At 40.6% G+C, this 13,380-nt stretch overlaps 1 protein-coding gene across 2 annotated transcripts; it reads right to left on the reverse strand.

Annotated features, from left to right (window-relative positions):
• Positions 1–4: 4 nt before the first annotated feature.
• On the reverse strand, positions 5–9,401 carry cp110 (centriolar coiled-coil protein 110). Of its 2 annotated transcripts, none has more exons than XM_029507344.1 (10): positions 8,961–9,401; positions 8,440–8,565; positions 5,721–8,331; positions 5,400–5,527; positions 3,462–3,563; positions 2,844–2,960; positions 2,634–2,735; positions 2,350–2,466; positions 1,596–1,673; positions 5–1,095 (listed from the first exon to the last, which is right to left on the reverse strand). In XM_029507344.1, exons 1-10 carry the CDS (start codon positions 9,090–9,092, stop codon positions 1,039–1,041), a joined length of 3,570 nt encoding a protein of 1,189 aa, XP_029363204.1. In that variant the 5' UTR covers positions 9,093–9,401; the 3' UTR covers positions 5–1,038. The 2 variants fall into 2 exon arrangements, with proteins under 2 accessions (XP_029363204.1, XP_029363196.1); XM_029507336.1 differs by having other exon boundaries at positions 1,596–1,678.
• Between the last annotated feature and the right edge of the window lie 3,979 nt (positions 9,402–13,380).

A 13,380-nucleotide genomic window follows, 5' to 3' on the forward strand; every position in this document is an offset into this window, starting at 1 on the left:
AAAGTCTTAGGAAACATTTATTACCAATAAATAACAAATACGACAGATCCATAGTAATAAAATAATAATAAACGGTTACACGTGTTTTGGCCAATGGGAGTACATAAGTGTAGGACACATTAAAGGCAACTCTTGGTGGTAAATCACAGCATCAACATCAAACCATGGATATCAACATTTGGATATATATAAGTATAAAAATAGTATATCCTAGTAAGTGAATACAATATGTGCTGACTAATACATGTGGTAAATCAGCCAGGAACGTAAAAATGAAAGAAGTGGATGATTAAATGCGGAAGTTCAAACTGCTACGCTCAGGTTTAGATCTCCAGATAACTGTAGAAACACTGAAAGGTCAATAAGTTTTTCGGGGTGGAGAATTTACAGAGGGGTTAATAATAAACTTAAACATGGTTGCACTCTAACTAGGTGAGCTATTTTAAGTTGTAAACAAATTGCCAGAGAATAATTTTTCCATGACTCAATAACATGAAATGTTTAGAATCCTGGTCCAGTCCAGTAATAGAATAGAAACCCAAAGGCTAAAAAAGTATGGAGGAAAAAACCCAGACTATAAACTAGTGTTGCGGTTTTCCAGTACCAATTATCTTGTAAAAAGAGGGGGTTGCAGGTTATGATATTTTCAACATGAGTAACCTAATAAAGGACTGGTAGAGATTTTGTGCTTCTGATTGCAGTGAGGCTTTATGAACAGAAGTCTATATTAATGTATACTGGTTGAATAAGTTAACCATTTCCTGGAATTCTTGTTATGAAATAAAAAAAAATATATATGTACATCAGCAACATGCATCACTTTGTGTCAAACTAGATTCTTGATTTAGAAATTTCTCTACTGTTTAGTTATACAATATTCATTAAATCGCTGGAGGCCTTATTAGGAGTGCTCATGTGGGCCAATTAGGAAAGTATCATCGGGGTCTTGTGGAAAGAGTGCTATTGGGAACCCTTTGAGGATTTGCTCTGAACTGTCCTCGTTTGACTTCCAATGGCTGCTTGATGGAGAATCCAGTTTTAAGGCCGTTCCTCGTTGCAACCTCCTGATTCCTCTCTCCTGCCTTTTTTTGGATCCTAAAGGAGAGAGAAAAAAGTATTTAAGCTGCTATCCAAGCTACTGCCCACGGAAAAATATATTTCCTCATCCTATATTATATATTTGGTTCATCAAAATAAATTATTTTGAATGTGGGTGTTTCAGCAAGCTGTGAGAATTAGAGGAATACCCCTGAAAAATACATGATGAGGAATTTTATTTTTTCCAAAAAGAGGCCAGTCAATTTTGGGCAGGTTTGTCCATTATATTGTGACTGGGGGATCTTAGCTGATTAAATACAGAGCACAGGGTTATCATTTTACACACTTTAATGAGGTGCAGCAACTAACATTTTAGCATAAAGCCCAACGTCATCAGATTGCAGGCCTCAGCCGTGCTGAGATGCTATTTGAGATGTTGAGATGTTAATTTGTGGAAAGAGCTTCCTTCATATTGTGACTATATAACTGTATAAATGCAAACATCACAAGAAACAAACTATTCGCAGACCTACAGTACACAAAACTTGGAAACTCACATCGTTCCTCTTTTCCTCTCCAGCGATTTCTGTGTTGCAGCTGACAGGGACCTCTTTCCATTGGGATGTCCTGAGTGTCTGTTCTAAACAAGCACAGACACACAAAAATATAAACGTCTACGAACAGATTTGTCTTTGCACTACCCAGTTGGTCCATTGTAACACTCATCACATTTGTAACATGTATATATTGAAAGGACATACACAGAGACATTGCAAAATCAATCTCCTTTTTGTCTCCTTGAAAAAATTGGATCATATTGCTTATTGCAGTGTTTAGACAACATGTTCAAGTTGGTCATGTGTGTTTATTCTGTCTCAGACTGTATACAAAGATACAAACACAGAATGGGGGAGGACATTTTTCCACCACATGCTGCCAGCACTGTTGTTACATGTTACACCAGCATGTTATGTAAAGATCACACACCTAAGTTCAAATATGTTGGTGAGTATAGGGACTTGTCTAAGATGTTGGAGTGCAAACATGTTTCATCTGCACTTCAACCTTAACGGTATTCTGAATTTGAATGACTCAGACTGGATTATCAACAATGTTATATTAGTATAGTGTCTAGTTAAGACCCAATCAAGCCGCAATCTCCCTGGCTATGATGTAAAGGAGGTTTAGTCTAAGAGCCTCTAATTTTTCAAATGCATTTTTTGGCATTACTTGTTATGTTTTCACCATCTATCGTGAAAAACCCACAGTATGTATATATTTTTTCTTGGTTGGAGTTGCTGAAAAGGTTACCTGTCTTTTGAGCTCTCTCTCCCTGGCCAACTCTCTGTCCCAACTGATGAGCTGCATCCTCTCTCCGGCTGACAGGCTGAAGAATATGTCGTAGACCTCATAACGTGCTGCGCGCAGCTGGAGGGGCAAACAATTACAGAGCTGATGATGCCTTGAATGAATGCATGTAATTACAATCTCTGTTGTGGTAACTGCTAATGGAGGGAGTAATTGCCCAGTTGTCAGTGTCGAAGTGAAGTGGAGAGAAGTTAACAGATGTTTACAACATGTGTTTGCCTTCATACCTGCAGAGTGACTCTCTCTTGCAATAAAAGGTCCTGTCTGCTCCAGAACTCTCCTCTGCCAGGGCTCTGCCGCTGGAAGGCAAGCAGGAACTTCTGAGTGTCCTAGAAGGCCAAGCACATACAAGACACCTGTAATCTGCATATGTTTGTTCATTGGATGACTATGAGAGTATCACTATAGATAGACATGACACTGATATCTCTACTCACCCTGATGGTGCGCACCAACTGCGCCACTCTGTCTGTCCTGAGCAGCCTGCGAGTTAGGAAACCTCTGATGGCTGCAGACAGCAGGGGGCGGTAGCGCTCTGAGAGTGTGCTGGAGGACTGAGGAAAATGATGAAGAGGAGAGAGCAAGTAATGAGAGGGGTGAATAATGAGGACCAGAGGGGAAGACAGAGGAGAATGCTAATTCCATCAATGACAACCAATTAATTTCCCATGCAGATTCTCAAGGTCTTTTGGTTGGCATCTGTTTAGTGCATCAACACAAGTGGACTCACAGCTCATCATTATAATAGGAAATAATAAGGAGAATATTAAGCAGCTGATGTGCTGTCACTCACTTGTTGATTCTAGAGCTGTTGTGTTAAAGGGAAATGTTTGTTAAACAAATGTAACCTAACGCTGAGTTGTTCTGCAGTAGACACTGAGAGAAATAACAGATGACGGGGGTTACAGATAAGGAATCAGACATCGGGGGAAACTATCAGTTTCACCTGAGCATGTCAGTAAACTGGCGATGAATAAAAATCCTGTTGGATACAAGTATCAGCAGGACAAGCTTCTTGCATCACTGACATTAGTGAACAAATGTGATGGTAATACCTGAGAGAGCGTAGAAAAGGTCAGCGTGTCCCTGAGACGTGAAGTTGACATGGAGCAGGGGAAGGACATGCTCTGGAGGAGACGGTAACGCGCTGCTAACGCCTGAGAGAGAGACAGACAGAGGGACAGAAGGGTGGAGGGAAGTAGTGTGTGTGTGAGTGCACCAGCGCGCACGCACACGCATTTGGGAGAAGGCAAGGTTGGAAAATATTGAATTGGAATGACGGCAAGTGAAGCAGGAGGAAGAAATTAATTGAGGGTAGAGAGAAAGAGACAGAAGGGGAGAGATGGGGCATAGAGGCAAGAGGGAGGAAATGAGAGAGGGAGCAGAGGAGGAGGAGAGGGATGGGGAAAATTAATACACCCAGAGAGTAAAAATGATGTTGGAGGAGGTATGAGACAAAACAAAGAGAGGGAAAAAAAAGAGAAGGATAAGGGACCATTAGTGGTTACACTCGGCGGGACGATCTGGCACTTAACCACAGACGCTCATGAATTAAACAAATTATCCTTTCCTTTTCTGTGTCAATTCCCTCAGGCCCCTCCTCCCTCTACCAGAAAGTCCAGCCAGCTAATACTCTCATCACATCACAAATGATGGAAGGACAGAGGGGAGTCGAAAAGAAGTCTTTTCATGAAACAGCTTATGTTAATTATATTGTATACAGGATACACAAAGTAAGCACAGATTGTGATTAACAGGGCAAAGTCACTGAACAAGAGCAAATACAGACACAAGCTCAAGATACAGGAACTGGCTGCCAGTGAACAGCAGACGTCCTTGAAGTCCCTCTCTCACACACACACACACACACACACACACACACACACACACACACACACACACACACACACACACACACACACACACACACACACACACACACACACGACGATGCCAGCTCGCCGCGTACGGATGTAATGAAACATTTATGGTAGAATCCCTGTGTGTATTCTTTTTCTTAGGAGTTTGAGGGTCTCTTGTAATGAGCAGATGTCTGTAGTCTGCCCACGACCCAGGTCTCTAAAGGCACAATCTAACAGGTAGGCAGACAACATGTGTGTATGTGTGTGTGTGCATGTGACTGTGCCAGAGCCTTTCAACGTCTGCTGTCAGTTTCAAAAGAACATTAAGGGACAATGTTGCTTCCCTGAATTGGTTGGAAACGCCATTCCCATTTGAAAATGATATAAACATTGGGCTGGACATGAATTCTTAATTTCTCATAGGTGACTTTGTGTGGAGTTAAAATTCCTGGTAGAGTGAGTTATGGCAGCTGTACAGAAATTACATACTGCCGTAAGTGATGCAATCTCATGCAAGAAGCAGACCAATGGGAAAAAGGAAATGTCAACCACAGTGTGTTGAACCATATTCAAGGATACAATGTAAAAAATTTGGTAGATTTAAGAGACATGAAATTTCAGGTTTTCTTTTCATTTTGTTCACTATTATTTTATACTCAAAACTTGCCATTTGAAGTCGCAAGAAAAGGATAAATGTTGTCAAATGCTATCCATTTGCCCCAAGAAAGCCTTTTCAGAATTCCTTTACTGTATGTTGGATGTAGTCTCAAGTCTGTTTCTGGTGCTTAAATACATCTTCAAAAGCTGACAATACATATCATACAATATATATATATATATATATATATATGCAGTGTCAAACAACTACATATATCAAGAGAGAATTTTTTTAAATATTAATCTCCAGAAGACAAAAAAGAAAAAAATGCCACTGAGCATGTTTATCGTTGCTGGTCTTATTACACTGATACACAAGATCTTCTAACATGTGCCTGCAACACTGTTTTGTAAGCTGTTCTGACTATATCCAATGGGCACAGTACATGCCTTTGTTTTTTTTAGTTCCAGATTTACCATTTTATAATCTCTACTTCTAAACTCCATCCCCCATAATCCATACTACTGTCTCACCTGTAGCAGTTCCTCCTGCTGTCGCCTGTGCTCATCTTGCAGGGCTCTGACCTGAGCAGCATAGACTTGTTTCAGTTGCTCTTCCTTGTTCTTTTGATTTTCATGGCCTTTGTACCACCGCACTGCAGCTAAAACCAGTAAGTACAACAAAAGATTGTCAGAATATTTAAAAAACTGTTAGCAAAACAAAATCCTGATAAATGCAGAAATGCAGAAATGCAGAAAGCCTTAATGAATTGTGTCATGGAGGGCAGAGTTTTCCACTCAACCCTTTGTAACTCACTTCTGGTGGACTCCTGTCCTTTCCAGTCCTGGTCTTACCTCTAGGGGTGCTGGAGCTGGGTGTGACCACACCATCTGCTCGTCCACTGTTTTCTGCACCTGTTTCTTGGGTCTCTTCTGTCGTGTGCATGAGCAGTCTCCGTTTCACCTTGGAAACCCCACCCTGACCTCCACCCCCACTCTCAGGTGTCAGGTGCTTCTCCTGAACAAGGTGACCTTTGGAGCCCAGGTCGGACCCTGGCCCTTCAAGGAGCCACAGGCCAGATGGTGTATCCACATCATACGACAGGTTGAGAGATGGCGAGTGAGTAGAGCCATGACCTTCCACAGCCATCTCGTTTCTTCTTTCCACTGGATGGTTACTGGTATCCAAAAGCACTGACACATTACATGAAGCCAGGGTTTTTGATGGAACATTTCTGAATGCCTCAGGAATACGCATCTGCTGTGCTGCAGACAAGATACATTTAGCTGGTGGCAGCTGTGTTCTACAGCTGCCACGGACGCCAAAGCTCCTCACAATTCCTTCTTTACTTGGTCCTTCCTTTACTCTCTCTGCAGCTATGGTTTTGACTAGCCTAAGCTCTCTTACATCCATATCCTCTTTTCTTTTTTCCTGCAAGAAAAGAGGAAGAATATCTGTGTCACCAAAGTCTGATTCTGATCCTATATCTTCACGTGTTTTTTTGGTATTGTTGAGCATTTGGGGTCTTGGCCACTGCCTTTTCTCTGCAACACCTCCGTCAATATCCCCATCCCTCAGCTTGCCCTCCAAATTACCATAATCAGTCTGACATGGCTGCATAAGTCGATTATTTCTACTTTCCTCAGACGATGTAGCAATAAAACTAAACTTGCTTTGTGCGTTTCTGCCAGTTTGGCTGTGGTTCTCCAAATTTTCCTTCACTGTGGACTCCAGATCTGAGATCAGAACTTTCAGACTGGACAAACTGGACTCAAGCTGATCAATGTGTGTTGAACTCTTCGTTAACATGTTGGTAACACTGCCTTCAGCCATGAGATTCACAGTGGAAGGAACTGTTGTGTGACTATTTTGATGTCTTGTGTTACTTAATTGTTCAGTCATGCTATTATTCACCACAAGATTCCCCTTTGAGGGCTTAGCCCTGCCTAAAGGTTCTCCATTTGCGATACCAACTTTGCTTTTAAAACGAACAGGACTCCTACAGAAGCTAGGAGCAGGGATAGTTTGATATTTCCCCAGTACTTTAAAATTACTTTTGGGAGAGCTGATATTCTGCTCGCTGGTCAAGTGAATGTCAGTCTGGACTGGGGAGGCTTCTGTTGACACAGACTGTTGCTGGATGAAGGGGCAGGTTTGTTTAGATTCTGTTATTGCCTCTTGTGAACTGTTCACCTTATTATTTTGAAAAGTTCTTTCTTCCTCGGTTTCAGTCATTTCTTTAGGATTGCCACCCTCTATTTTGTGAGTACTTTTGGATTCAAGATTTGTCTTCTCCTCACTTTCAGACATCCTTTCATTTTCACAAGAGTTCTTTAATGAAGTTTCCTCTGTCAAAGAATATGTGTCTTTACTCTCTTTCTTCTCTGCATTCAGAGTGGCCTTGTAAAGGGAGTCATCATTCTCCTTATCAGAGAGGCTGTGTTCCTCTGCCCTTGCTCTTGGTCGTTCTTGAGTCTTTGTGTTTTTGGCTTGATTCCTAAGCATCCGCTGGTGCCTCCGATACTCCTGAGATTTCTTCAGCAAGGCCTGGAGGCTCAGACGATAAGGTTCCTCAGATGGCTTTGCTTCCTCTATATGATTGTCTGCTGGTTGTGCTTCTGTGGGTTGTTTCTGACTGTGCAGTTCTGATGCTGGATGGCCATGCACACTCAATGCCCCTGGTGTTTCTAGATTATCTGAAAAGCCAGTGTTGTCTGATGAAGAGACTGGGTCCTCACTTGTGCGATCTTTGTTAAGGTTAGCTACTGTAGAAGAATAAGAGCTATCTTCACTCTCTGTGCTGTCGAGACTGATTTCAGATTGTTCAAATGGCAAATTGTTAGATTTGTCTGAATCTTCCTGGAATGAGCAAGACATGCTTTTTACTTCTGGGAAATCATTACAAAGCATTGGCTCCAGTCCACTCCTCTCCAATTCTTCTCCATCAATGGGAGGGTGGCTAATAATATTTAGTACCTTGGCAATTCTGTTGGAGATGCCGTAAAGGTAAAAACCATCAAGACTAGGAGCTCCCTCTGTCGAGCCACAGCCATGGGTCTCACTCCCTGCATCAATCATTTCAGAGACGTCAGTGGCATTTTTAACATTCTGCTGGGATACGTAACCTGAGCATGGTGACTGGTGGCTTGCAGCACTGTGTGAACCTGGCTGTGATTGCTGCTGGCTATCATGTTGGACATCAAGACATCCGTCATAATAAGTTTGCTGAAGCATCACATCAGAAGTGAAAACGGCACTATACATTGTTGATGTAGATGATGATGGAAGAAGAGAGGGCCCATCTTTTCCCTGTCTTAAAGGGGGTGGTGAGTGTGACAATCTATCCTGTGTGCCAATGAAAAAAGTACTCTCTGGCACTGATCTTCCTGTACTTTTCTGAGAAGATAAAGATGTTCTGTTCTCTGACTCCTGAAGCAACTCGTCCAGTGTTGGTGTCTTCCTCAGCTACAAAAGAAATGAAAGAATATTACGGTTGATGTTGACTCCTTTGATTCAAAATAACTGCAGTAATGTAGAAACAAAGGGGAAGCTAGAAAGACCGTTTTCAGTTACCTGTACACTGTTCAGAATGGTTTGCACAAAGGTAAACCTCGGATCCTCTTTCAGCTTCCTGTGGTCAGCTGCCTTTTGTGCTGCTTCTCTGTGTTGCCGCATCTCCGCTCTCTGCTCCTCTGAGAGCTGTTATCACCAGAAAGCAGACATGGCATGTCATGCACAATCCCCATAAAGGCACCCACTATTATTATTCTTTATTTAAAAAAAAACACATATATATATATATATATATATATATATATAAAATGAGGAAACATGCATATCACACATTTCCAGAAACCCGGATGGCCTCTTCAAAATGCATGTTTTGTCTAAACAGTAGCCTGATCCAACACCTGACAAGTGAAGAGCGGGTGATGTGGTCCTCATCCCAGTGATGATCGTTTCCTGTCTCTGCTATATTTAACTAAAAACAACTAGCTGCGCCACAACACAGAGGTGCAGCCTCCTTGTTGGCTTAGTTTAAATCCACCATCCCTGAAGACTTTGTTCTGTACGACATAAACTGGAGCCCGTACCAGAGGTGGAGGGATGGGTCGGCCATGAAGGCGGATGACAGAGGACGCCACTGAGGGTGAGCCGTGTTCCTCCGCCTCACTTTCCCTCAGCCGGGAGAGACACCGTTGGACAAACCGGTCGTAGTCCTCCATCCAGCAGCATCGGGATGTGTCTGGCGGTGACGGCGGACCGGAGAGGCTCCAGCTACCGTGAGTGTGTTAGCGTTGTCGCGTTGTTTTTGCTGAGGTTAGCAACCAACCTGTCACACTAGTCCGGCTAGCGTTGTTAGCCAAAGCGCAGCTGGTCAACACTGCCAAGGGCAAGACACAGTAAAGCAAAAGCGACGAGAGAGCAGCTGTGTAAAGCTGGTTCTGGTGGAAAAAAGCTGCAGAAAAAGTCTCTCAAACTCCGAGAAAAGTCTCCAACAGCGATCACTGTTTACTTTTTTTTTTTTTACCGCCTCTGCTACCGGAGCAACTGACTGACGGTTGGCCAGCGCCGAGGCGCTCACAGAACCCGGAGTGGAGTGAGCACACACTGGAATCGCCTAAGGATTACACAACAAACGTGCTAATTCACGACAAAAATCACCACTTGATCCGACAGAGGAGCCTCTCACATTAACAAAACACACGCGATGTCTTCGTCTTTGGCGTGGACATTTCCCAGAAGCTCGTTTCACCGGACGGACGACATGCAGCCGCTCCGTGTTTTCCCAGGATCCGGACCGAATGGAGATGAAGGCAGATGGCGATAACCGGATGCTGCCACCTGCAGACCGGACGGGACCAAAGACCGGATCACGGTGACCGTCGTTCTGGATGCATGCATCCGTTATATAATAAATAATAATGTGCTACATACAGTTACACCGCTCATATTCAGCCACGTGTCAATATGATTTCCCCACAGAGTCGTGTTCTTTTTGGTATTTCTTGGTTGATTGGCTGCTGACTTCTATTATTGGTGTATTCACATTTACATCTCCTCTTCAAATGACCATTTGGACTTTAGGTTTGAAAGCTGCCACACATCAGAGAGGAGCTGCTGCAGAAAATGCAGGTGAAATGAACATTTTTAATGTCTGAATGTAATGAAGCAATTACCGGTGTTTTACTGGTGTTTGATATAAACGCGTCTTTATCTTTTTCTATATCACAGACCTGCTAATTGTGATAAATATTTATGCACGTTATTGTGCATGTATCAAAAATACATTCTGTAACATTTTTTTTGTTTTCTGTCCATTCTGTATTAAATTCTCTCTTTTCAATCTTTTTTCTCCTTTATAACACAGCAGCAGCAGAGATTTGATAACAAAAGGCAGTTTGTATTGTGACTTTTAAACAAGTGATTCATTCAAAATATTTTAATCTACAGGACATTTGCTTTACTGAATGTAACTTATTTACATATGTAAAAATATGATCTACTTTAGTGTTGCACAGAGAGAAAAGCAAAATAAAGCCAATTAGATAAGTGAATGAATGAATTGTAAATGCTCTGGTTTTATTTGAATTAACCTGTAATTCATGTTTTTTTTAGCTCAACACCATGTTATAAATTAAAAAAATCAAAACATGCACAAAAGTATTAGTAGCACATTGTGCTTCTTAATTATAAATGAAACAAAGAAAAGCAGTTCCACTTTAAAACATGTTTATTGGTCATATACAAAATAAAGTAAGCTGTTTATCAACAAACATACAGTATATACATCAATAAATTAAAAGATGCGTCAAACCGATGATGAAACAGTTAATTTCATGATTACCAGTACCTTGTCATCATCACTTACATATCTACAAATTGCAAAAAAAAAGTACAATAATTTAGTTGAAGATAAATACTTACAAAGACTGTCACATTTTAAGTATTTTCCCATAGAAAGTACTGTCGTAGAATAATTTCTTATACCCCATACAGAAATATTACAAAACACAGAATTTCCTATTGCAAGGGCTTATCTTCTATAGCTTTAAACTGACCATCATAAACTTTAAAAACACAAAAATATCTCAGCTTCCAAAAGCAACCTGGCCAAAATGTTCACCAGCAGACATGTGGTTTGATGGGAGAAAGTGTTCAATTAGCCGGCACCGGCACATTTACAGAAATGTTTATCAATGTGCATTTTCCCTAAAAAAATAAAATAAAGGAAATGAAATTAGGGAGACTGTTACAAAAATAATAATAGTGAGTTAATCTAATGTATTTCCTGGGATCTGGGTATAAATGTATGTTAGAAGTTAAAAGATACCTAAAGAGGGCAGGGGCTGTGTTTAGGGAGTGATGAAACAAACAGTGTTATTGATGAAAGCCCCCCCTCAAAAAAAAAAAAAAAAAAAAAATCAAAGCAATCCTTGTTTCATTTACACGTATTGATCTGCAGTAGAGGTGGGTTAAAGGACTGTCAGAGTCCAGTGGCGTGATTCACTTGAAAGGAAAACAACTGTATCCCGATTGGCTCCACAGCAAGATAAGGAGTTAATGATTTGCATCTTCCAGAAGAATCAGATGTTTTGAAGTAGGGGCTTGCTGAGTTTAGAAAGGGATAGGATCAGTGGGGTGGGAAATGGAAAAGAATTTTATCAGATGTCTCCACCATTCCTCTCTGCCTCTGTAAAATATTAATAGATGTGGTTTAGAAATGGTTGCTTGGGTTTGTGATGAAAAGTCTTTTCATGAGGAGGGTATGACCTCTGTACAGGCAGCAGAAAAATAAGGTCAGCATGCCTGGCAAGCTCATAAACTCTGTTATGAAAAGCCACCAGGCTTCCATGTCTGAAGATCACTAAAGGTCACTGCCATCTGATCAGGTCTGCTGAGTGAAAATTAGGATTAAACGTTGGTAACGCTTCACCTCATTTGTTTCACACTGGAGAGAGAATAAAACCTTAAGTTATTGGAGTCTGGAAGACAAAAATAATGACATTGTTAAGTTTGAGGGGCTTTGCGTGACAGATACAGCCTACTTTACACCCAGTTTTCTTTTGAATTGGCAAAAGATAAAAAAATATTTCATGATTTCTTGTTTTCACAGTTAATTGTTAAGCAACACTGAGAAAAAGCAAGGTATGCCACAACACATAAGCCAGATTTAACAGAGACAAACTGACGCTGCCATTTATAACCCAGTTTATAAAATGCTAGACACTCTATATAAGCTCTTTAACCTTGTCACACCACACTGTACCTGCGATTATAAAACAGACAACTTGACACAACGACTACAATAGCATCACTTCTCCCGTGCGGCAGGAGTTCTAATTTTGCCCTACACAGTTTGCATAATTAGAGATGTCTATTTTACAGCAGCCACAATGTTGACACACTTATGTTTACACAGTATGCACCCTTTTAAACCAGAGAAGCATAAAAAATACAAAGTAGTTAAAAACATATTGTCTGACAGTGGCACATACAGTAAGTACAGGCTGACAAGTTCCAGGTTTCATATTTTGCTTCAAATTGTCACAAACCTAAATTTAGCACATTGTGCTTCTCCCTAGTTTATAGCACATGACCACACACCATACAAGACATGTAGCAAAAAACAAAACAAGACAAACAAACAAACTGAAAAACAACATTTAACAAGTAAATATTAAAGATAGACAGAAAGCAACAGAGTGAGAGATGATAAGAAAAAATGAAAATCAGGAGCATAATATCAATAAAAACCGGAGAAATCTTTTAAAATTGAAAGAAATATATAAATACAACAGGCATGATACCTCAATATGTTTGTGGCTGAATACCTAAAGTACAATCCTTTGATTGGACATTTGAAGTTCTGTCAGTTTCACTATCAACTGAACATGCAAATGGGTATCAATGTAAAGATTATGGAGAAATCATTTTTGAAAATCGCAAACCCATCCCATTCCTCTATGCCTTTACTCGTTGTTCACCTGTTTGAATTCTACTTTATATGAATGTACTGTACAGACGAAGACATACCTTACTAATCTTAATAACTGCACAGCAGTAGGACTGTTAATACCCTTTTCTTCACAGTGGAAAAGTAGCGGTCCAGGTAAAAGACTGCTTCTATGTAATGTTTTTATCATTGTAAATTGCTTCTGGTTCAGTAAATGACTCAATTTAAATCTGGTTTTCCTTGGTTAGAAAAACTGTTTGAGGCAATTGTACTTGATAATAATAAACCTCACTCAGAACAGACAAACCATTAAATAGCAGAATAGATTTTTTTTTTTCACTTCATATAACACCAAATACAATAACAAAGGTTATTTCACTTCCCTGACACTTAAAGAACAGTTCAAAAGCAAATAAAACAGGAGCAACATTAAATATACATAACTATAGAAAATGTACACAGCAAAAACAAATTTATCACGCACTACAAAAAATAACTTACTGAAGTAAGGGGGTGATATACAGGCCCATTGATGAGTTTCGCATCTCAGTTTCTAG

The sequence above is a fragment of the Echeneis naucrates genome, chromosome 1 (assembly GCF_900963305.1).
Source record: "Echeneis naucrates chromosome 1, fEcheNa1.1, whole genome shotgun sequence".
Lineage (NCBI taxonomy): Eukaryota > Metazoa > Chordata > Actinopteri > Carangiformes > Echeneidae > Echeneis > Echeneis naucrates.